The sequence below is a fragment of the Nicotiana sylvestris genome, chromosome 5, assembly GCF_000393655.2.
Source record: "Nicotiana sylvestris chromosome 5, ASM39365v2, whole genome shotgun sequence".
Lineage (NCBI taxonomy): Eukaryota > Viridiplantae > Streptophyta > Magnoliopsida > Solanales > Solanaceae > Nicotiana > Nicotiana sylvestris.
Genome location: NC_091061.1, coordinates 174835556 through 174861998, shown reverse-complemented (window position 1 = coordinate 174861998; position 26443 = coordinate 174835556). Strand labels below are relative to the sequence as shown.

At 33.6% G+C, this 26443-nt stretch overlaps 2 protein-coding genes and 1 non-coding gene across 4 annotated transcripts; 1 reads left to right on the top strand and 2 right to left on the bottom strand.

The window, feature by feature from the left end:
• Window positions 1-2439: 2439 nt before the first annotated feature.
• Window positions 2440-2512, bottom strand: TRNAA-CGC (transfer RNA alanine (anticodon CGC)). Its single transcript has one exon. It is a non-coding gene; the product is annotated as a tRNA-Ala (tRNA).
• A 9373-nt stretch (window positions 2513-11885) lies between these two features.
• Window positions 11886-17676, top strand: LOC104231184 (putative U-box domain-containing protein 50). 2 transcript variants are annotated; one of them, XM_009784132.2, is made up of 8 exons: window positions 11886-12233; window positions 12510-12622; window positions 12724-12851; window positions 13105-13510; window positions 14580-14720; window positions 14975-15514; window positions 15879-16583; window positions 17224-17676. In XM_009784132.2, exons 1-8 carry the CDS (start codon window positions 12062-12064, stop codon window positions 17419-17421), a joined length of 2403 nt encoding a protein of 800 aa, XP_009782434.1. In that variant the 5' UTR covers window positions 11886-12061; the 3' UTR covers window positions 17422-17676. The 2 variants fall into 2 exon arrangements, with proteins under 2 accessions (XP_009782434.1, XP_009782435.1); XM_009784133.2 differs by lacking the exon at window positions 11886-12233 and adding an exon at window positions 12247-12364.
• A 414-nt stretch (window positions 17677-18090) lies between these two features.
• LOC104231183 (nucleobase-ascorbate transporter 11) lies at window positions 18091-24843 on the bottom strand. Its single transcript, XM_009784131.2, has 10 exons — window positions 23776-24843; window positions 22803-22900; window positions 22534-22704; window positions 21939-22039; window positions 21286-21421; window positions 20936-20986; window positions 20514-20801; window positions 19835-20069; window positions 19036-19316; window positions 18091-18627 (listed from the first exon to the last, which is right to left on the bottom strand). Exons 1-10 carry the CDS (start codon window positions 24416-24418, stop codon window positions 18406-18408), a joined length of 2226 nt encoding a protein of 741 aa, XP_009782433.1. The 5' UTR covers window positions 24419-24843; the 3' UTR covers window positions 18091-18405.
• Window positions 24844-26443: the final 1600 nt, after the last annotated feature.

Below are 26443 nucleotides of genomic sequence, written 5' to 3'. Positions count from 1 at the left end.
TGTTTTGTAACTGTCGAACTTCAGCTCTAGAGCTGAAGTTTTTGTGTTGTAACTGGGAAACTTCAGCTCTAGAGCTGAAGTTTTTGTATTGTAACTGGGAAACTTCAGCTCTAGAGCTGAAGTCTGAGGCAATCACTACTGTTTTTGGTGTTTCGCTGTTGATCAACTAGAAAGAAAAGAGAACTAAATAACTTCAGCTCTAGTGCTGAAGTTTTTGTTTTGTAACTGTCGAACTTCAGCTCTAGAACTGAAGTTATTTAGTTCTCTTTTCTTTCTAGTGCTTGTGTGTTCTAGTTCTTTTCTTTCTTCTTCAGCTTCTGCCTTTTTGTCTTTCGTTTCGTAATTTTAAACTCCAGTTATTTCTTGCTTACTGAATCACTAATACTCTTGAATTCAAATTTTATTTTAAACAAGTTCCCTTCTAAACATACCTGTTAAAGATAAAGAACTATCAATATACAAGCGTATTCAGCATACGTTCTTATTATGAGCAGAACAACAACTTCAAAGATATTATATTACAAAATACAGATGTACATTTAAAGCAAACATAAATTGTTTCAATGTGTGCTGAGCACCAAAAATAAATACGTACTACATAAAAGGTAAAAGTTAGAAGGAGGAGGAGAAAGGGGACTGAAGTTATTTAAAAAGTGGGTACAAATTAAAATTTTTTGTAAAAAATGGGTATAAGTTAAATGAGGACAACTAAATAGGGCGGCCCGTGCAATTTTTACTCATTATCAGTCAGACATTCACTAAATACGTTCACATTACCAGGCCCAATTGGAGTCTTCAAGGAAAGGTGAATTAACTCAAATAGCCACTCAGTCAATCACTTAAATTAAAAATAACCAGTGAAGGTGTAATATATGAATTAGTGATATATTATATATGAGTAGTTATATATAATCAATGTATAAATTATGTATATGACTAGAAAAAGTAAATAATGAATATGATTGGCTATTTGTGTAAATATCACTCAAGGAAACGCCACAGAAGATGAGACCCAAGCCTCTCTCAGTATTTCATGGGCCTCCATTTGGTTTTGTTTTGTTGGGTATGTAGCAAATGACAAATCACTATTTTGGAAGGTATGGGCCTCTCATTTCTTGGTTCATGAACATGTTTTCCAATTTTAGATATTGGAAAAAGACTGCTTGTTGATATTCTTGATTTTGTCATGATTAGACTTAGTATGTAAATGTTGCATATTGATGTTGTTCTCTAAGTATAGAATATGCAATGTTTGGTGTTTGTTGTGCTTCCTTTCCCCAATAGTAAGTGGAGTTATAAGTTATTGTAGTCAGAGACGAACCTATGCATTGAGCAGAGAGGTCCCCGAACCTCATTAATTCCGGCAATTTTTTTGAATATATATGTGTATTTGTTATTGAAAACGATCATATCTTTTGCTTGGAATCCTTCCGATTAAAAGTTTGATGGGACACTAGTTGAGCCATCTGCTCATATGCTCATAGTTGCCCCAACCACCTCCAAATTATAGGCCCGCCTTTAGTTATATTTAATACTTTAGTAATATTTCTTTAATGTCCTAATCCGATTGTCTGTATCTATTATTGCAGTAAACAGAGTGTATAAGAGTCGTTATTCTTGGAGCAATTTAGTAGGTGTTTGGACATTAAAATTATAATTTTCGAAAAACTAGCATTTAGAGTTAAGTTGAAAAATGATATTTGGAATTTAAAATTATGTTTGGACATGCATTTTACTTGAAAAATATTGCAGTTTTGGAGAAACTAAAAATTCTGAAAATTTTGAAAAAGTAGTCAAAACCACTTTTTTGGATGTTGAAAAACTCATTTTCGATTTTTTTTTTTAAAACTTGCAAAATTTCATGCACAAACACATTTTTGAATTATTTTTTTTTGAAAAATTTTTTTATAAACAAACGGGGCCTTAATATCATCTTGTAGGAGTAGTAGAAAATTTAACACACTATAATGTCGCGCATTAGTACGTTAATTGCCCAATCATTATATCTTTTGTTGCATTATCTATCATCTTGTAGGATTAGTAGAAAATTGAATACACTACAATGTCGCGCACTAGTGCATTAATTGCCTAAAGAAGAAATTAATTTGGTTACAATTGTTTAAAGAAGAAAGGTAACACAAAATGACAAACCTTTTGCTTCTAATTGCATGAAGTTTCCGAATATAATTTTCAGCAAATAACAATAAATGAAACCGAGTATCTACAAAAAAATGGAAAAATGTATTAGTTTGTCAAACATTAAATTCTTAACGTGGCAATCGATTAAAGATACAGTTTAAAGAAGAAAGTAAAAAGGTAAACACAAAAAGATAAACTTTGTGTAAAAATAGCAGAAAGTTGCCCAATATTAATTTTCAGCAAATAACAATAAATGCAGCTGAATATGATGTCAAATTGGCTAAAAACATTAATATTAGGTGGAGGTGCGGGGAATCGAACCCCGTGCCTCTCGCATGCGAAGCGAGCGCTCTACCATATGAGCTACACCCCCTTTTTGTCCTCTCCAAACTAATTACTCGATATGATTGTTTAGTACCTATGATTGGATCTAAATAATAACACTTATGGGATCTTTACCCAAATAGGTATCTATATTCATTGTTTTGATTCAAAATAGGTTTCTCTTCCCCTTCTTTTCTCACCTTTCAAGAAGACTAGTACTCCTTCGTTCCACTTTTGTTTGGCATGATTCATAGTATGAGGTAGGCGTGACAAGCGGGCGGGTTGGATCGAATATGTGCGGGTCAAAAATGGGTAATGCAAAAAATGGATAATTTATCTGACCCGACTCATACTTAATATGGATAAAAAATTGGTTAACCAGATATGGATATCACGACTTTTTGAATATGATCACTTTTGAAAAAATTCCTTGTCTCCCAAACTTGAAGAACTCTCAATTTGAGGCTTTACAAATATAATAAATCCATTAGTTATCTATTTTCTAAGTGGATAATATGGTTCTTATCCACATTTGACCGTTTTTAAAAAGTTCATTATCCAACATATTTTTTAATTGATAATATGGGTGGATAACTGTTTTCTTTTAACCATTTTGCCACCTCTAATACGAGGGATTAAGTACTAGTTTTGGGTGTGAATTCTAACAATTTCTTCAAATTTTTGGAAATAAAATGTCATTTATGAAAATTGTTCCTATAAAAAGTATTATACGTCCAAATAATAAAAAAATATTTAAGAAAAATGTGGTTAAATAAATAAACTTCTTTGACTTCATATATAGTAAATGTGCCAAACAAAGTAGAACAGAATAAATATGATTTAAGAGTGTCAATAATCCATTCTATCTTGATTGAGTTAGGTGAATGATGTGGTTAATGTAAAGCAGGACATTAATTAAAGCAAGAGAATTGATGAGAAGGTTTATTTTTAACAAGGTTTATGAGAAGCTCTACAATTTCTGTATCACATATAAATTTGTGATTAAAATGAATTATATCGATACAAATATACAAACAGATAACGGTAGGCTCGTCTATTATGATCATTGATAAGCCAACACAAAGAAAAACGTATATTTTTGTTGTGTTTCTGTATTAAAAGTAAACCGGAAATATATACTTTAAAATTAAAAATTTATCGGTATTTACTATAAATTTGAATAACGATTCAATTACAGATAAGACCAATATTTCTTACCATTGTTGCATTTTTGTCTTAAAAGTAAAGAGGAATTATACACTTTAAAATCAAAATTTTATCGGACTCTACTATAAATTACATAGCGATTCACTTATAGATAAAACCATTATCTCTTATCTTTAATGTATTTTTGTCTTAAAAATAACCGAAAATATATACTTTAAAATTAAAATTTTATCGGAATTTATGATAAATTTGAATAACGATTCACTTATAGATAAGAACGGTATCTCTTATCTTTGTTGCGTCTCTATCTTAAAAGTAAACAAGAAATATATATTTTTTAAAATCAAAATTTTATCAGAATCTACAACTATAAATTTGAATGACGATTCACTTACCGATAGGTAATTTTATCGTATCCTAAAAGTTGTTTCACCATGAAATAGAATTAATTAGCGGTTAGTGCTGATATTTCTTTTTTATATATATAGCATTTTCTCAAAGAGAGGCTTATTAGTTAGTTTTATTATATATTGCTTAAAAAGCTACACAAATAAGAAAATATTAATTAAAATAATCTTTCATAACATTCAGGGGGTAGTTAAATAAGAAAATCTCTAGGATCTTTACCTGTTAGTTTTCATTATCATTCAATCCATTACGAATTAAATGAAATCTGCGTATGAATTTACATCAACTGTTTAAGCGATAGACTTTGTTTTACTATTTTCTTCGCTTATGCTGTTAGGTAGGGGGTGTTCGTCGGTCGGTACAGTTAGGGTGTATAAAGGAAACCGACAAATCGCACTAACCCGATAATTCGAGTCAAACCGAAAAAAAAACCCCGACTATGGTTTGGTGTTGAAAAAAAAAACCTGACCATAATTGGTTTGGTTTGGTTTTAACCAAAGAAAGTCAAACCGAAACCAAACCAACCCGACATTACATATATAGAAATTTTAGATATATTTAATATATAAATATATTTATTGTGATGTAATTTATAAATATTTCTTAAAAATTTCATAATTTTATCTTTTAAGGTATTATTTCAAGGTTGGACTTAGAACTTTTGAATGTTCCAATAAGTTTTATAGCCATTAATATTAGTAAATTAAATAATGCTAACAAAAGCCCAAACCAAAATCAAATCAAAACTAATGCTAACAAAAGACATTCAATTCAATACTACGAATGAGAATGTATTGAATATTTATTTTTTGTTTTGCAATAATTTTGGATAAAAATGCATAACCTATTTTTTTAGCGTTTAGTCATGCAATTAATACTCCCTTATTAGTCTACTTATTTTAACATGACTTAGTACTTTTAAATTATGTTTATTTTTATTATGGCTTTTTAATTAGCAATATTTATATTACATAATTTTATTGTCTTTATTGTTGAATATTTTAGGATAATGCCATGACACATCTCATATTTTATATTATTTTCTTGGAAAATATTTTATATAGTTGCATCTTACTAGGATTAAAGAAATATTTGGAGCACGAGTTATATGTTTTGTTCTACGAAGATTTTACCGGAAACCCCCGAAAAAACCCGAATAACCCGAAAACCCGAGAAAATCCGAAAAAAATCGAGATTGAAAAATTCGAGTTTTATTGGTTTGGTTTGGTCTTTAGATTTAATAAGCTGACACAATTGGTTTGGTTTGGTAATTATAAAATCTGAACCAACCCGATCTATGTACACCCCTAGGTACATTATTTAAATATTTCGGTTTTGGTATTTTAGGTATTCGATTTCTTAAAATGTTATACCAATACCGTACCTAATTAAATTCAATATGGTTCGGTTTCGTTTTATTCGGTTCGGTAACTTCGGTTTATTCAGTTTGAATACTAACTAGTGCATAGAGTCATATACTGTAATATTCTTAATTAAAGTACTCAAAAGTACAAAACTAAAAACGTTTGTTGACAAGAGTTTCGTCCAAAACAAGCAAATACCAACCCAGAGAGAGAAAACTATACATAAAAAAAAAATTGATCATTAGAAATGTCTTGTTACTTGCTTAGAGTTAATTGACGAACTTAAAGGAAAGTAAAATTTTGGATTTTTTATATTTATGTTATAATTAATAATATGTGTATTGTGTAATATAATATATATTTCGGTACGACATCCGTATTTCGGTATTCCATTTTAAAATACCAAATACCATGCCTAATACCATTTAAAAAAAATTTAAACCAAATACCATACTGAATACCCAATATCAAAATTTTTAATTTCGGTATGGTAATTCGGTATTTAAAATCAAAATTATATCCGAATCTACTATAAATTTGAATAGCGATCTCTTACAGATAAGACCAATATCTCTTATTTTTGTCGTGTTTCTGTCTTAAAAGTAAATGAAACGTATACACTTTAAAATCAAAATTTTATCGGAATCTATTATAAATTTGAATAACCACACATACAAATAAGACCACTATCTTTTACCTTTGTTACATTTCTGTCTTAAAAGTAAATGAGAAAAAAATACTATAAAATTAAAATTTTATCGGAATCTACTATAAATTTGAATAACGATTCACTTACAAATAAGACCAATATCTCTTACATTTCTTGCGTTTCTGTCTTAAAGTAAACAGGAAATAGGAAATACATACTTGAAAATAAAAAAATTATCAAAATCTACTATAAATTTGAATAACGAGTCACTTACAGATGAAACCAATATCTCTTACTTTTATTGCGTTTCTGTCTTAAAAGTAAACAAGTATATACTTTAAAGTCATTTTAAGCATTTCCATCTCGTTCAGTTATTTAAAGTCTTGAGTAGCGTCTTTTTGCTTATTATGACTTGCGAGAGTGGTCAAGTTTTGTTTTCAGATGATTCAAAATTTAATTGGAAAAACAATCCATGTTTTGGAAGCTTAAGTTGAATAAATGAACCGGATGATAAAATATGTGTAAATGACCCCAAAATGGATTTTTGATGATTCCAATAGCTTCGTATGGTGATTTCGGACTTAGGAGTGTGTCCAGATATTTATTTTGAGGTCCGTAGCTAAAGCAGGCTTGAAATGGCGAAAATAAGAAATTTAAGTTTGGAAGTTTGACCGGGGGGGTTGACTTTTTGATATCGGGGTCGGAATCCAGTTCTGAAATTTTTTATAGGTTTTTTATGTCATTTATAACTTGTGTGTAAATTTGAAGTCATTCCGGATTGATTTGATATATTTCGGCGCAAAATTGTAGAAGTTAAAAGATTCGAAAACTCATAATTAAATTCGATGCGCGATTCGTAATTTCGGTGTTGTTTGACGTGGTTTGAAGCCTCGATTAAGTTCGTATTGTATTTTAGGACATGTTGATATAATTGGTTAAGGTCCTGAGGGTCTCGGGTGGATTTCGGAAGGTTAACGGAATGGAAATCGGACAAAAAAGATTGCTAAAATTTTCTGCTGCAGAAGCTGTCTTAGACAGCAACTGTGCAATTGTGGAACCTATTTCGGAAGCTTATATCTCAAAATCCATTAGGAATCTGTAAATTTGCAAAACGCGAAAGTTGTAGTCCTTGCATCCTAGTTTCCAGAAAGCTAAACCATTAATTCTTTAGGTATTTGTACAGAAAGTTATGATTAATTGAATAAGGGTTGGTAAAGCTATTTAGAAATTTTCCAGAAATGTTTATGCGAGGAGGCTAATTTGGAAGCTTATATCTCAAAATACATAAAGAATCTGAAAATTTACAAAACATGAAAGTTGTAGGTCTTGCATTCTAGGTTTCAGAAAGTTAAACCGTTCATCATTTTGACATTTGTACAAAAAGTTACGATTAATTGGATAAGGGATGGTAAAGCAATTTCTAGTAGACTTTTAGTGACGAAAATGGCTTTTAGTGACGCATGGACAGAAACATTTAATCACAAAAATCAGTCACTTTTCCATTTCGTTTTGAAATTTTTGGAGCTCGGTTCTTGGGCGATTTTGGGCGATTTCCACGTTAAAACATTGGGGGTAAGTGTTCCTTATTCTATATTGATTATATTTCATGATTCCATACGCATTTACATCATGAATCCATGAATTTATGGAAGAAAAATCAGATTTTTAGCCAAATCTTCCAAAAATAAAAATTTAAGATTTGAGCCAATCCGATTTTGGTAAAATTTGTATGGTTGGACTCGTGGTTGGATGGGGGTTCATATTCCGTGACTTTTGTCGTATTCCGAGACGTGGGCCCCACAGGCAATTTTTGGGTTAATTTCGGATTTTGTTGAAAAATTTATATTTTCATATGGAATTAATTCCTATAATATGTACTGAATGAATCGAGTTAATTGTGACTAGATTCAGGACGTTTGGAGGTCGATTTGAGCGACAAAGGCATTTCAGAGTAGGATTTTTGCTCGGATTGAGGTAAGTAACGGTTATAAATCTGGTCATGAGGGTATGAAACCCCGAACATTGTATCGTATGACTATTTTAGAGGTGACGCACATGCTAGGTGACAGGCGTGTGGGCGTGCACCATAGGGATTGTGACTTGGTCCGTCCCGCGAGACTGTGGAATCAATTGGCCTACTGTTTAATACATGTTCCCTCTGTTTTCATAGAAATTGACTGTACTTCATGTTAGAAATCATGTTTAGGCCTTATGTGATCACTGTTGAGACCTGAGAGGTTGTGTACTTGCTGAATTAGCTACTAAATTACTATTTGTACTCAGTCATAGCTTTTCTTGCTTATTATGCCTTTGGCTCTTACTGTTTATTGTTGATACATGATATTACTTCTATTTGGGTTGTTTATATGATTTTTGAGAGTTTGAGAGACTGGAGAGATTGCTGACTGAGTAAGGCCGAGGGCCTAGTTGTGAGATATTGATATTATAGCACGTGAGTTGTCCGTGCAACACATGAGTTGTCTGTGCGGATCCAGATATTGATACTATAGCACATGAGTTGTCCGTGCAACACGTGAGTTGTCCATATTGATCCAGATATTGATACTATAGCACGCGAGTTGTCCGTGCAGCACGTGAGTTGTCCGTGCAGATCCAGATATTATATTATAGCACGTGAGTCGTCCGTGCAAATTATAGCGCTTGAGCTGAAGGAGCCTCTCCAGGAGTCTGCATACCCCCAGTGAGCGCAGGTATATGATAGCATGTGAGTTGTCCGTGCAGCACGTGAGTTGTCCGTGCAGAACGTGAGTTGCCCGTGCAGTTTATAGCACTTGGGCTAAAGGAGTCCCTCCGGAGTCTGCACACTCCTAGTGAGCGCGGGTACCTATTGAGTATGATTATTGAGGGCTGAGAGCCGAGTGATTAAGCTATTGAGATGAGCTGAGTGACTGTTGCCTTGAGAGGCCATATTTGTTTTCAGTTATTTGCTACACTTAGCTTCTATTTGTCCATGTCGTACATATTTCTGGAATATTTGATATCTGGTTTATTTCAGTACGCACTGATGAGACTTAAACTGTTAAATCAAAAGTATGACTACTCTTATTTGAAAGTTATTGAGATAACTGTATTTGCATAGCTCGTCACTACTTCTTAGTTCCTTATTTATTTCTGTTACTTACTAAGTTGGTGTACTCACGTTACCCCCTGTACCTCGTGTACAGATCCAGACACTTCTAGTCACGGCGGTTGCTGATTGAGGAGTCAGACTCAGGAGACTATTGAGGTAGCTGCATGACGTTCGCTGGCCTTGACTCTCATTTCTTTTCATGTTGTATTGTTCTGTATTTTCAGACAGTGTTTTATCAGTCGGATGTTGTTATCATTTAGATGCTCATGCACTTAGTGACACTGGGTTTTGGGATGGATTGTTTAGTACTTTTGGAGTTATATCCTGTTCTAAAAAGTTTTATTTGATATTAACTGCTTCTGCCTTTATTTAAAAGTTCTACTGTATTGAGATGTTGAGTTGAGGCTTGCCTTGTACCACGATAGGCACCATCACGACAGGTGAGATTTTGGGTCGTGACAAGTTTGAATAACGATTCACTTATAAATAAGACTAGTATCTCTTATCTTTATTGCGTTCATGTCTTAAAAGTAAACAGAAAATATACACTTTAAAGTTAAGATTTTATCGGAATCTACTATAAATTTGAATAACGATTCACTTACAAAAACTAGTATCTCTACATTTTTTTGCGTTTATGTCTTAAAGTAAACATGAAATATATACTTTAAAATCAAAATTTTATCGAAATCTACTATAAATTTGAATAATTTCACTTACAGATAAGACCAGTATCTCTTACTTTTATTGCGTTTCTCTCTTAAAAGTAAACAAGAAACAAAACTTTAAAATTAAATTTTTATCACAATCTACTATAAATTTAAATAATGACATTTGCAGATAAGACCAGTATCTCTTACCTTTGTTGCATTTCTATCTTAAACGTAAACTAAAAATATACACTTTAAAATAAAAATTTATAGGAATCTATTATAAATTTGAATAACGACAGTTGCAGATAAGACCAGTATCTCTTACCTTTGTTGCGTTTTTGTCTTAAAAGTGCATGAGAAAAAACTTTAAAATCAAGATTTTATCGCATTCTACTTTAAATTTGAATAGTGATTCACTAATAGATAAGACCACTTTCTCTTACCTTTGTCGCACTTCTGTCTTAAAAGTAAATGAAAAATATACTATAAATTTGAATAGTGATTCACTATTAGATAAGACCACTTTCTCTTACCTTTGTCGCACTTCTGTCTTAAAAGTAAATGAAAAATATACTATAAATTTGAATAATGATTCACTCACAGATAAGATCAATATCTCTTATCTTTGTTACGTTTCAGTCTTAAAAGTTAATGGAATATATACACTTTAAAATCAAAATTTTATCGGAATCTACTATAAATTTGAATAGCGATTCACTTACAGATAAGACCAGTATCTCTTACCTTTGTCGCATTTCTGTCTTAAAAGTAAACGGGATATAGACTTTAAAATCAAAATTTTATCGGAATTTACTATAAATTTGAATAAAGATTCACTTCCAGATAAGATCAGTATCTTTTACCTTTGTCGCGTTTCTGTCTTTAAAATAAACGGGAAACATACACTTTAGAATAAAAAAAGGAATCTTCTATAAATTTGAATAGCGATTCAGTTACAGATAAGACCGCTATCTCTTACCTTTGTCGCGTTTCTGTCTTAAAAGTAAACGGGATATAGACTTTAAAATCAAAATTTTATCGAAATTTACTATATATTTGAGTAAAGATTCACTTACAGATAAGATCAATATCTCTTACCTTTATCGCATTTCTGTCTTAAAAGTAAACGGGAAATATATATTTTAAAGTCAAAATTTTATCGAAATTTACTATAAATTTGAATAGCGATTCACTTATAGATAAAACTAGTATCTTAATGATATTAATCGACATGTTATCTCTTTCCGTTTAAAATGCAACTTTATTGTATCCTAAAAATTATTTTTCCATGAAATTGAATTAATTAGCGGTTAGCGCTGATTTTTCTTCACTTGCGTACGTCTTACACTTCAGCAGAATCTAACGAAGCTCCTGTTCAAAATCTTCCAACGTTGATTGAGACTAAGCAAAGCTTGTTAAGACTATCCCCCACCCACACACACACACAAAGAATTAGTAGCCGTTTGGACATAAGAATTGTAAAATTCCGGGAAAAAATGAAATCTTTTTCAAGTGAAAATGATGTTTGAAATAAGAGTTGTGTTTGGACATAAATATAATTTTGTGTTATTTTTTATTTTTTGTGAATGATCTGAAGTAAATTTGAAAAATAACTTTTTGATTTTTTTGAAATTTTCGAAAAGTACCAAAATTTATTTATAAGTGAAAATTGAAATATTATCGCCAATCACCGATTTCGGTAAAAAGAAAAAAAAAATCGTATGCCCAAACGGGCCCTTAATTGGACAGAAAAAGTTTGACTTATCCTCGTACCCACGCCAAAGAGTAGTTTTCATCAATTAATATAGTAGCAAAGAATATCCTCGGATATACATGTGGAAAACGTCATAGAGCTAATCTCCTTATTAACTAATCACATTAAATGTTAACTACAAATTAAATCCTCTCAAATCTCAAGTAATATCCAAGAAATTTTCAAAATCTCAAAATCAATCAAGTTTGGCCCCAGCTTTGTTATCACCGCTAAAATCCTAAACTAAAAAGTCCTTAAAAAAAAAAAACAGTCTTGTCACAACAATATAAAAAGCCAAATAGTCCTATTCTCTTCATTTCAAATATCTCCCCTTTAAGAAAAAACACAAGATTTTCAAAAAGCCATAGCTTAATTTCTTCACCTTGTACTTTTACTTATTTTTATTATTACATGTGCTTCACACTAAAAACTTTTTCAAGAATTTTTTATATGTGTGATGAGTTATATGTAACAATTTCTTTTTCTAAGTCAAAAAATTCATTTTTTTAAGCCATGGCTATGGAGTTGGAGGTGGAAAACAAGGTTTATGTAGCAATTAATTCAAATCTTCATGATGGTTTTTTGACTTTACAATGGGCACTCAAAAGATGGTCTTCTCAATCAATCACAATTGTTATTCTTTATGCTGTTAATAACATATGTAAAGACTATGTTATTACACCAAGTAAGTGTTATATAATTAACCCTTTTCCCCCCTAACTCTCATCATTTTCTATACTACTATAATTTAGCTTTTCTTGAGCGGAGAGTCTGTCGAAAATAGCCTATTTACCTTCACACAAGGATAATTATAAGGTTTACGTAAACAGTATCATCCTCATACTCCACTTGTGGGATCACATTGAGTTCTTTGCTATCATCGTCTTATTATTTTCTTTTTCTTTTATTTTTTTATTTATATATACCAACTTTTTTTTTGTTTCCTTTTTTGTTGGTATAGTGGGAAAGCTACCAGCAGGTTCAGTGAATGAAGAAATACTGAAAGATCTTGAGAAGTTTGAAGAAGCAAAGAATCAAAAGATACTTTGGAGATACAAAGTTTTTTGTGGAAATGTATATGTTTTTCTTAAGGCTTTGATGATATCTTATAACTTCTTATTACAAGTTTTAATTGCACTTTTAACCAAAATTTCATCTCTTTTTCTTTCAAATAGGTTAAAGTTGAAGCAATCAAGATTGAAGGATATGATGAATCCATTCAAGAAATTATGGTGGATTTGATCACTAGTCTAAGGATAACCAAATTGGTCATGTCATTGACTTTCATGAAGTCTTCATCATGGTACAACCCCCCCCCCCCTCCTCCAAAAAAAAAAACCTTTTTCATGAATTTCTTTATCACTTTTTTTCATTTTTTAAAAAAAATTTTTGCTTGCTTGGAACCGAGAACAGCCTCTCTACCTGCACAAGGTAGGGATAAGGCTGCGTACTCAGTACCCTCCCCTAACCCCATTTGGAGTATTACGATGAGTTTATTGTTATTTGTTGTTCGTGATAATATATTTTAATTTTCTGCAAAAAATGCTGTTTTATAGGAAATCAAGAAGTGCAATAAGTGGATCATTTTTTGTGCATAGACAAAAACCAGAATTTTGTGAATTATTTATAATTTGTGGAGGGAAGCTGGTTTTTTTAAGGGAAGGAAATAATGAAGGATTAATAGAGGATGATCAAGGAGAAATGGTTGCAAATTCAAGATCAAAGAGGCAAAGTTTTAGAGATTTGGTTGTAAAAATGTTCCCTGAAAATAGTGCCAAAATGAAAAATCAATGTGATTCATCAGCAAGCAATGGTTCATTTGATCAATGGGAAAAGTATAAAGAGGAAATTGAGAATTACATGAGTCAAATATTATCTTCAAATGCAGAGGAAATTGATGATTTTGTTGCTAACGAAAGTCTCCAGAAAAGCAATACAGAGCTTGTTATGGCAGATAATATGGTAAGTCAGATAATTTTCATATAAATTATTAGGATTTAACTTGAAGGGGAGCCTTGGCGTAACTGGTAAAGTTGTTGCCATGTGACTAGGAGGTCACAGGTTTATTAAGACGTGGAAACAGCCTATTGCAGGGTAAGACTGCGTACAATACACCCTTATGGTCCGGCCTTTCCCTCAACCCCACATAGCGGGAGCTTAGTGGCACCAGACTGCTCTTTTTTTTAATTAGAATTTAACTTATATACATTGACAGTGTAAAAATGTTTTACCTTCGGTATATTTTAACCTGTGTACTTATCTTCTAGGTGACCTGATTGTGGATTTTTTTACGGTGTTAGTGTTTAAAAAAAAAATTAAACTCAATAGATTATATGGCCAGGATTAGTTATAAAAAAAAAATTTATGTTTGACAAGTCAACTTTGGCTTCCATATATTAATTTATCTTTTCTATTTAATAATTTGCTTTTTTCTTGTTCAGTTTGAATCAGAATTTATGTGATAGTGATAGATCAACAAACATACAGGAGTAGTCAAGACTGTTTGCTTATAGTTCTTGATTATATGAAACCCTCTAGTAATGACCTTTTAGGTGCTAATTTCATCATAGCCTTTTTTTTTTTTTTTTGGTTTTTTCTGTTAATGAAATAGCAAGTTCCTTAAAATCTGGGAAGTATATGAAGGTAGAATGTTTTAACAGTTGATGTTTTTATGTCAGATCAGTTTGAGTGCATCTCGACTATTTTACTAGATATTTACTATCACCCATCACTACAGCTATGGAGTAGTTCTGCTCGCTAAAACTTAAGTAGCTAGGAAGAAATCACTTCCTGTTTTTTGTCTTCACTGGAATATAAACCGGTGTTACCATGATTTTTACCGACTTCATTAATCGTTAGGTCATATAACAATTATATTATCTGGTAGGTGATAAAATTTAATATCCTGATTATATTGGCTTTTCTAGGAAGATTTTAGTCTTTTTCTTTTGTTGTTTTCCATAATTCCCTCAAAATTTCAGAAATTGATTTCTTATTCATTGAAATCTGATTTATAATCAAATAATATTAGACTGTGCAAGAAAAGAGAAAAGCTTTAAAAATCAAATTTCTGGAGATCAAACAAACAATACAACTAAGCAGAGAAGAAGCAAAAGGCCATGTTAGAGGACATGCTAAGGCTCAGTGGGCTACCACATTATGTACTAGAAGGGTAAGTCTTACATTTTTTCTTCAAAAAATCTTATTGTTTTAGTTAGTTTCATTTTGCAATTTGTCTCTATTCGTCTTTTTGCGCCGAGGGTCTCCCGAAAACAGTCTCTCTACTGCTTCGGGAAAAGGGTAAGGTCTGCGTATACTCTACCTTCCCCAGACCCCGCTTATGGGGTCTTACTGGGTGGTTGTTGTTGTTGTTGTTGTTGTAGTTTCATTTTGCAATTTACATGCTAAAGACTTTGCTATATATAGGCTGAAGAAATTGATGGTTGCATAAACGATGAAATAGCGCGAAAGGCTGATCTAAAGAGGGAGTTAGATGCTACAAAAGAAGAGCTCAGTGAACTTCATACTGAAGTTGAGATCACGACGAGTAGACTCAACTCAATTCTTGAACTACAACGCGAGCTCTCAAACAAGCTGCAGCTATCGTCTGTGGCAAGATCGCGTGCTGAGGTCAAAGTGGAAAAAGTAGTGAAGCAAAGAACAGATACACTTCAGGAGATTGATGAGTATAGAAAGCAAAGGGATGTTCTACGACGAAGGATTGAGTTTTGCAGGGAAAAAGACGCGATAGGAAATGCTACAATGCTGATGAAACCGAGTTTTGAGTACAAGGAGTTCACTGCTGCAGAAATTAGAGCAGCTACAGATGGATTTTCGGATCGTATGAGGTTGAAATCTGGTGGTGATTGGACTGATGTGTATAAAGCTAGGCTTAATCACACATCAGTTGCAATTAAACTGTATAGTTCAGGTGATGTAGATTCTGCAGATGCCTTCCGAGCTAAGGTGAGTACATATATACATGGAATTTTTGCCGAACTTTACGGGTTCTGGTGAAGCCCCTCTCTGTACAGCATAGGTCCGCCTCTACCCTTGTCAACAAATCGTCTCTTATTTGCCCTTAGCTTTAATAGAGCTCGAGTGGGTGGATTCCACGTGTCAAAATTTTACCATTGTACTTTTAACCATGGTTCAAAATGACCCTCTTGTTATGCTTCAAGTTAGAGTTTCGTTAGGGCCAAGGGCAAATAAGATGTTTCCTATGGTATAGGGGTAAATGATGCTTTTCCAAGTTAATAATCTTTAAGAGTTAGTAAAATATCACGAAAATAATATCATTACATGTCTGACCGCAAAATTTCTGATGCAGGTGAAGCTCTTCAGCCACATGAGGCATCCTCATATACTAGCGATGATCGGATTTTGCTCTGAGCTAAGGTGCATTGTGTTTGAGTATATGCACAATGGCTGCTTAAGAGACATTCTCTTCTCAGGCAAGAGAAGTTCTAAAAGGAGAAACAAATGTCTAAACTGGAAAGCTAGGATATGTATTGCAGCCGATGTATGTACGGGCCTATGCTTCGTCCATCGGGCCAAGCCAAGGCCCGTGGCTCATGGCAACCTCAACCCTTCCAAAATCCTTCTTGATCGTAATAATGTGGCGAAAATCCATGGTTTTAAGACGCCTTTGTCTTCTGATAAATTGGATATAAGATCAGATATCCGGGCTTATGGGAACTTAGTCTTACAAATTCTGACCGGGAGAAACTGGGCCGGGCTTGTTGAGGAGGCGATAATGATGGACCAGACTAAGCTTATTGAAGTACTTGATCCGATGGCCGGAGAGTGGCCATTGGATATAGCAGTTGAGCTTGGAAGAATAGGAATAAAGTGTTTGTCTATTCATGAAGATAAGGAGTTAAACATGACTAGTCTGGCAAGAGAAGTAGAGAAAGTGAAGAAATTAGCTGATGAAATAGTAGCAAATGGTGAATGTGTTGTGGCAAATGAAAGAAATCAAGATGATGAAGACTCAGCTGAGTTCCCTAATTTCTTCCTCTGCCCCATTTTGCAGGTTCATTGACTACCCCAACATTTTACATTACTTGGTTAAAATATTATTTCCTTCAAATTGACTATGATGTCTCACTTTTGACTATATCTTTGGGGGCGAAGCTATGTGTGGCTAAGGGTGGCCAACTGAACATCCTTTGCCAAAAAATTATACTGTATAGGGTAAAATAGTACTTGTTATTGATTAAAAAATAGACTTTGAATACCCTTGCATAGTCTACTGGCGAAGGGTAGTCAAATTATGAATACCCATATTGAATTTTCTGGTTTTGCCACTGATCATCTTCATATGATATCATCTTCAATATGAGATATGTGAGTAAGAAAATGTCACTTCACTGTTAAAGAGTAGAAAAAAAGATCTTCAAAGATGCCTCGGGGCTTTGGTCTAGCCGTAAGAGCGCAATAAGTGATGTGCAGGTTAGGTGCACGTCACGAGTTCGAACCATCCCGTGGCAAAAACTTAGTATTTAAGTGGAGAACGGTAGAGGGCCGGCCTATTATCCACCGAGTTTCAAGCCATGCATCACTGGTTCTCGGGGAATTTTTCACTTGTAAAAAGAAAAAGGAAACACTTTAAAGATTATGGGATTTTCCAGTAACCATGTTTTCCTTTTCATTTCTTCCTTTTTTGGTTGCAGGAAGTGATGAAGAATCCACATGTTGCAGCTGATGGATTTTCATATGAGCTAGAAGCCATAGAGGAATGGCTAAAAACTGGAAGAGATACATCACCAATGACAAATTTAAGGCTCGACGACAAGATTCTCACACCTAATCATAGTTTACGTTCTCTAATCGAAGATTTGCAAAAGAAAAGATCAATCTCTACCAGATAGATAGAGAGTTGAGCCAAAGTTTTATAGGGCATGCAGAAGATTAATGGTTGTAGAGAGGAAAAATAGGAACTCAAGTCTCTTAGTTTTTAGAGTAAACAAAGTCAGAACTATCTTTGGAAAGTTCCTTCACTGTTAATACAAAGTGTATCAAAGATGGTAATTATCCATAGAGTTAGTAACAGTAATCTTAAGAAGTTTCAGTTGATGATTTTGTAACAAAGCATCAGTTTCTTAACAAGAAGTTCCTTTATCCAAGTTTTAGCTGATTGGAAAGTTGTTTCAGCCTAGATATTTTTGGCATGGAAAATAAAGGGGAGAGAATTGAAGTGGAACAACAACAACAACGACCCAATGAAATCCCACTAGTGGGGTCTGGGGAGGGTAGTGCGTACGCAAACCTTACCTCTATCCCGAGGGGGTAGAGAGGCGGTTTTCGATAGACCCTCGGCTCAAGAAGACAATGAGAAGAAGTTCTAGTAGGGTGAGTTTTGGGGCATGCAGTGTCAGTAAATTTTCTTTCTTACAACAACTATGCATCAATCCTAAGCAAGTGGGGGTCCGGTCGCATGAATCCCACTGGCCATGTCACTCCACTTGAGCTCATCTCATACCAATATTCTTCAGTCTTAATTTTTTCTAATGTTTTTTCACAAACCAAACAGGGAAAGATACCAAAGGCAGGTTACCATTGCAATAGTATTTCAATATAGTGATTCAATTCACCATAACCAAAAAACCAACTTACATTTCTGTATAATAATGAATAAATTGTTGAATATGGGATTGCCCCAGGGCTGTTTCACAATTACAGAGATAATGCTATATTTTGGTGAAATCTCTAACCTCCTTGTGTATAAGATGGTAAAAATATGTATATGTACCTTTCACCTATTTTAGCTGTACTCTTTCTAAGCTATGCTTCTTACCACAATAAGTTTCTTCGCTGAAGTTTGGCACGCAGCGAGCAAGTTTTGTTGCATCTTGTTATGTGCCCACACATTTAGCCCAATGGAAACATCTTGCTACTCTACTTGGTAAAGAGTAGTCTAAAAGGGACGAAGGATCTGTCATTATGTCTTCAGCCTTTGACCAAATGTATACCCCTCGTTCTTGTCTGCTACCAGGGACCGTGTTGTCTAGTACGAATGCTACCAATAGCGTAACCACCATGTTCAACGACAGAAGAGCGTTCATTGCAAAATTGAACTGACAACAACATTAGGAAGAAACAAGACGTCAGTTCTTTGCAAATTCATGGAAATTAACAAGGAAAATGGAGTAAAAAATACATCTTCTATAGTAATAACACATTCTTGTACACAGTTTCCGTGTTATATCAAATCGCGTGAAATGTTAAGGAGTTTACAGGACAAGTATTCTATTGGTTTGTCATTAATTTTGGCTGTATACTGCACAAACGATACATTATTTTTGTCAAACTTCAGACCTTTACACTATAAAAAGTCAAATTTTGGAAATTCATTTGAAATACAAACATCCTATAAATCTACTATATGCTTGTTTTATCAAATCCAAAACAGAAAAAAGAAAAAAATGAGATTGCCTGTAGGTTGAGTTAAAGGACAATAACAGAAGTCTTTAAGAGGAACTCACTTGTGCATTGCCGGTATGGACTGGTCCATTGGATGCTGCTGCATAAGGAATTAGATATCCAGGCAAAATTAGGCCAATCTCTGGTGCATACTGCTGAAAATAAGCAGGGATCGACAAACCAAAGAACAATGATACACCAACAATTATAATGTTTCGGGAACTTGCATTTTGGGTATACTGCAATGTCGATAGGCCCAGAGCTACAATAAGAGCCCATATGAAGCATAGTACTGCGGCCGCCAATGCTTGTGGTATAGAAGCAAGAATAGCACCAATTTTACCTACCATACACAGGTAAAAAGATTAAGAGCTTACATGTCAACATTGCCGAGATAATTTTCATTGTTAAAGAAGCACATAACCAGAAAACAAAGGTTCAGTATCTAAAAGAAGGCAGTGTGTTTGCTTCTAAATCTACGCTCACATGTGATTAATGAAAACACTTAGAAACCGCGGCAGAAGCAAACCAAACCAAAAATCTTTTACTTTACATTCATGCGTGCAGAAATACACACTTTTGATAAATGGAGACAGTTGAGTCACCAAGTTCTGAAGTTAGAGATCTGTTGACGAGAACTTATAATTTGGTGTGCAGAAGTGATGCATAGAAATGCCACAACATCGGTTGATTAACCAAATGCAGTATTCAGGAAAGAGGACAAATAGCTTATATAAAGTATCCAAACACACAATACACCATCCTTTGGAACAAGACTAGATTACTTTGTAATTAGAAAAAAGAAGAAGGAATAAGATAAGCTTTTTCCAGCTTAATGATGATGTCTTCGCTAAATCATACCTATGAAGGAGAACAGGATTAAGAAAGCTGCTCCAAGCTGTACAGCCCTTCGGCTTGCTACCTTTGTTGCATTGATAGTGTGTACATTCTCGGTCAAAGTTGTTGACCCAGTACCCGTTCCCCAAAGTCCAGCCAATACACTACAGAAACCTTCCAAACCAATCCCCCTGCTGACTATACCCGGGGTCGGAGGTTTCAAATTGATTAGTATTGCTGCTGAGTGATAACTTCCAATCTACAATGTCAAAATCTTAATCAGTTTATAACTCAAACAAACTCTGCTGTTGCTCCAAAAGATAGTATCCAAAATAATTGGTCTTGAATTCTTAAAGATAGTAAGATTAGTAAGAGAAAATATGTTTCTCTTTCCTTTATTTTTGAAGCAATGTGAAAAAATTCATATGAACCAAAAACAATAAAGATGGAACTCCATATCAACTCATTCTTTTTTTAAAATATTCATAAATTATCTTACTTGTGAAATGCAATATGTCAGCATAGAAAAAAAGAGGAGTAAGATTCTTTTTCCTATAGGCTATATTGAAAAATCACATAGAAAAACAAAAATTATGCCAGAAAATGCCGAATTATGAAAACAAGACCTCATGTTGATGAAATATTTAACTAGAATAACTTCAATATCATAAATGAACCTTTAGACAGGTCACCGAGTACTCACCGAGTCAATGGAAGCAACTAGTGACACAATGACCATAATGATTGAAGTACGTAACCGAAAGGTAGGTATACCCCATTGGAAAGGGTAAGGAATCCTGACCCAAGCAGCGGTTCTCATAGCATTGGAGACATCAGTCCTACAGTGCCTCATTGTATCTGCATGCTTTCGACAAGCATCGATAAGGATGTTGGAAGCTGGTATGTCAGCGCTACAACCCTTAAAGTTATATGCACCGCCAGTCGTCAGGAAAAACGCATATGCCCAAATGATTACAACACTAACAGGGACCTGCAATAATTCTTTTTGTTTGTTAGCACACAGATGAATTATGCGATGATAGTTTCACAGTAGCTAAAAAATCTTAATGGATCTCACAAACAGAACTATTCATAACAAAGGTATTACAAGAAAGAAATACGCACTGCATATATACGAAACACTCGGTGACCAAAAACGGATACTCCTCGAAGGTACTGCAAAGAGAAATGATGGAACTAAGTTAGTGAAAGAAAAACATATACTAGAGCTCAGGAGCGAGCCACTGAATAGCCATGCCGATACAAACTGTTCTTTCTTTAATCAAGTAAGAAAAAGATTTCATTAAATAATGGGAAAAACTCATCTATACAAGCAGTATACCAAAAATAGAAAGTATGATCATGAAACATTCACAGAGCTACCTACCAAGGTAAAAATAAGGACCAGCTCATCTATACAAGTAGTATACCAAAGATGGAAAGTATGATCATGAAACATTCACAGAGCTACCTACCAAGGTAAAAATAAGGACCAGCAGTATCTGAGGAAGGCTGATTTCTACACAACTACCAGCTTGTGGAAAACCATAGCTAAAAAATGCTAAACCCACTGCTGCTACTGTTGGTGCGACAACGACTGGATTTATGAACCTGCAGGATATGTTCTTAAAACATGTCGATTAATTCTTGGAAGTGTCTTAAAAACAGAACTAGAAGAATGATCCATGACTCCAATGATGATTCAAAGCTAGTCTTGGTAAAACTTTAACTTATACAGACAATTATTACAAAGGTTACATAGATCCCAAAATGGATTGTAATCCATCTTTCTTGATGCTTCAGTTTATTTTGATATCTTCCCGTCTATAGCAAGACAGATTTGTAATTTGTAGAAAAAAGTACATTCTTTACGGCTAAGATGGTTTCCGGATTCTGCACAGTACTGCACAATTGGTGGATAACCTTCCTCGCAACATTTCAAAAGCCATTAGTAGGTTGCTTATTTCCTTTTTGATAGCATGCAAAACCCAAAGACCATTTGTATAAACTGAAATTTACCTCATATTATTTAAAAAAGAAATGCAGCTCTTCCAAGTTCTCCTAGAAAGGAAATTGACGAAAGGGGGCTGGTCAAGATGGATAATGAGTTAAAGGGCTCAAATATTACCGTAGTAAAAGGGACATCAAGCCACTGTAACCCAAGAAGCTCTGGAAAATCGATCCAACAATTATAGCTCCTTGTAGCTCCCTCATTATGTACCTAAATTTCTGGGGACACCCGAAAAAGTTTCCATCAGTAAAAATCCATCATCTATAAAAGCATGTAAAAAGTATAACAACTAATTAAACAAATTTCACGTGCAATCAATATTGACACCACATTATGAGGAATAAGCATGGTCTTTCTACAAATTTTCCAAGGGTCGTGCAGTGTAAAGACTATAGATTGGTACTGATTTAGGTATCAAAGTTATAGAAGCAATTTGTTCTGGAAATAATTAACACCTTCAAGTAGTAGTAGAGTAAAAGATGAAGGTCATTTACTTTGCATCTTTATTCAGGCGCAGTAAAATGCTAGAAGTATCCCCTCATGTACATATTCACATTTAAGTATTAAGCCTTGGCTACAAACTGCCAATGGAGGTCTTGTTATATCTCTACTTAATCATTTGAACATATTCAGTACACTTACAAAAATGGATACATAAAAGAACCATTTACCTAAACAAAGTCTCACTAGGATAACTTCATTTTCAACTTACATGATCAGCAAGATTCCGGTACTCCTCGGAATTCATGATAACTAATGCAGGCGCCAAATATACAAATGAACTCCCTTGAACCAACGGGAGACGGGTGCCAAAATATGAGTGCAGTATTGTGGTAAGGCCAGATACTAGAAGCATCGTGGAAACCACATTGGCGGTATCTTTCTGTCACCATATGGAAAATGAAATCAATGAGACTGACAATAAACTTGCTTACTGTACTACTATAATTCATGTTGCAAGTTCATAACGAAACTACTCACATCACTTCCACCCATTGTGGGAACAATAATCAGAGGGATAAAAATAAGTGAACCGGCCAATGATAAATAGTGCTGCAACCCATAGTACATAAGAGGCACTGCAGTTTAAAGACCAAAAGAAGGTCAATAGTTATCAACATAGAATCTCAGCAGATACTACAGCTAATAAATTTCACCATGAAATGTCTTCATTCTTCATCACAAATAATTCTCAAAGCGTGTATCTACTCATTCTTTGCAACGGAAAGACAATTTTGTGAGCAAATACCCTAAGTTTGATTATACATTGTACAATGGAAATTTGGAGATCTGTCTATTTGGTCAAATATCTTGACTTCAGCAATGAATTCTTTACAGTCCAGAACTGTCAATGCGTATTGGATGAGAACTCAAATGTAACAAGAAGCACTTTCATTAAGGGGATTAGTTCCCATTGGGCAAACGTGTTTATATCTACTGTACATTGTCTGAGGTAGCATTTTAAATACTTCTTATGTTTGAATTTACTTTCCACAAAAGGCTTCATTAAGGATATTACCATTTCAACTACATTACCTTACTTCATGGATTGAACAATTAACCTTTTTGTACATGTGACTTCAGCACCACCAACAGTAATTTATCAATTCTTCTACTTCAAATACCCTACATTACTAAATCATTTCTTCCCGCTCCGCTTTATACTTATACTTAGATGGCCATAGAACCGTCTCTCTTAGCAATGCTATTCTAAAAGATTCTTAAATTTCTTCCAAAATTATTCGACATAAAGACATTCACAGACAAATAAAAGGGAAAAATGTAGTTCGAATCAATGACGAGCAAACAACAACAACAACTACGCCTCAGTCCCAAGCAAGTTGTGGTCGGCAATATGAACACTCATTTCTTTCTGTAAGCTCAACTCATATCATCATCAAAATCAATGACAAGAGCAACATTCAAAAATCTTAGAAGCAGAATATGTACTTACCAAGTCCCGGATTTTCCCTCAGTCCACATTTTAACGGCGGAGACTTATGCCACCCTCCATAACTAGGATCCTCACCATCAGGATAACCCACTTCTTCATCCACATTGTCGTCATCCTTCCTTGTTTCTATATGTCCATTCCCATTTACAGCTCCATTAGCACTATTATTACCATTGCCATTCTCATTCAAACCATCTTTCCTCTCCTCATTATGAACTCTCAAAATTGGCTCCACCTCAATTCTCCTTCCAAGATTCTCTCTTCTTGTTCCATTTCCTAAACCCTCACCCAAAACTGGTTCAATTTCAACACCTCTATTTCTTGCTCTTCCCAAAATGGGATCAAGCTCAATCTTTGGAGATACAGTTTCAGTTTTATTAACCACCCCTCTTTCTAAATCAAATCCAGTATTATCATTCCTCACATTCAGATCTCTCCCACTAGTAAAATCCCTCCTACTTAAACTATTAGCTCTTTCTGTCTCACTAGAAAAAGTTGTTGACACAAAACCAGTTCTTTTAGCCCAAGATTTTAACTCTCTAGGATCATGACCTTTTTTTGGTACAAAAGGCTCAATATTTGGATTTTGACCCTTTTGTCTATCCTTTTTTTCTTTCATTTTTGAGTTTGACCCACCTTCCATTTCACCTTTTCCTCAAATGGGTACAAATTTTTTCAAGAAAAACACCCAAAAAACAATTCTTTCCTCACCCTCACTACACAAAAGCAAGAAAGAACAAAACTTTAAGCAAATCAAGAACTGAAGTTTCTATAATGGAGGTAGCAGTGTGAAGTAAATATGGTTTTTTGAGCTCTTTCAAACCATTAATGGTGACTGTTGAGCTAGTAAGAGCTCAAATATTAGTGAAAAGTATTGTGATTTTTCTTTTTGGCGTTGCCGCTCAGCTGTTGATATCAAGCTGAAGCTTCTTGGGATGATGAAAGTGTAAAGACAAGAATGCCACTATTATTATGTCAGTTGCCGTTGAAATAGTGAGTATTGTGATTGGAGGATGACTGTAATTATGTCCCTTTTTCAAATAGGTACTTTGGCTCCCTTAGTTTTCAAGCATTGTCCATATCTTAACTCAGTTTTTGGACTCACTGAGTTATTGTTGTCTTTACCTTGCATAAGGAAAGAAAATTGTCGGTTCTCTTGAGTAATTCAGGGACTCGGTGGCGTCAGAGCTAGCTTGTGCTCACGGGCGAAGCTACATTATCCGGAGGATTGTTAATTCATCACTCTTCATCGAAAAATTATAAATAAAATAAATTAAGTTTTAAAGGTGTATAACATATACTGAATATATTTTGTCCGAAAAATTTTTACTTCTCTCAAATTTGAACACACTTGTGAAAATTTTTGACTTCGTCATTGCTTGTGCTATCTGACTATTTATTGGTATTGGATAACTTTCGTTTACTGAGGTTTAAGTACTTGAAGAACTCACTAAGTATTTTTGCCTCCTCTTGCTCGATTATGAATCTTGTACTTGTTTTCTTTTAACATTTGAGAAGGAAATTGGACTACCTTAGCATTAATGTTTTACTGGTTTTGAAGAATCATGTAAATTTCTTATTAAACTACAATTAAGAAATTGGTCCAACTCTTACACATTGGAGGAGTAAAAAACATTTAAATAATGTATTTAATTAGGTAGGTATAGGTAAATCTTTTCCGGACGATACGGTATTGGATAATATTGGATATGTTATTATAGGTACAGGTAAATCTTTTGATATATATATATATATATATATATATATATATATATATATATATTATAATTAGTAATATAATAAAAATAATACTCCAAACTTATTGTCACAACTTAAATTTCAATGATATAGTAAAAGAGTTTCTTGGTAAGAGGAGGGATATGCATCTACTATAGAAGCTTGAATTATGAAAATTAAGCTAGATATTTGAGATTTGTCATGACTATAATCAAGAAAAAATGATGTTAAGCAGTGGAAATGTGTCAACTCCATTGTATTGTCAAGACAAAAGGTCCTTACTACTCCATTCATTACAAATACAAAACTACATCAAGAGAGGAGATTTTAAGTGGGCGTTTGAACATAAGAATTGTAAAATTCCAAAAAAAAAGGTGAAAAAAAATTTTCAAGTGAAAATGCTATTTAAAAATTAGAGTTGTGTTTGGACATGAATATAATTTTGAGTTGTTTTGAATTTTTGTGAGTGATCTGAGTGAAAATTTTGAAAAACAACTTTTTGGAGTTTTTCAAATTTTCGAAAAATTTTAAAATGCATCTTCGAACGAAAAATAAAAATTTTATGGTCAAACACTAATTTCGAAAAAATAAAATAAAAAAAATCTTATGTCCAAACGGGCTCTAAGTGATTTCCCTACTTGATTTTCTTCTTTGCCTTTCTTCTTAAAACACATTATTACTTATCTAATCAATTTCTCTATAGTGACTGATATTGACAACCTACTGATACGTACCAAACTTTGTACTCCGTATCAATTTGTGTGAATTTATTTGATTGCACGGAATTTAAGGAAATAGTCAAAGTTTTAAACTTATGGTATAAAATAAGTCATATATATTTTGTATGGTTAAATTTATAAAAATAAATTATTTTTGAATATAAAAATAAGTTATTTTCTTGTTACGGACTAAAAAAAATAGATTCGCGTAA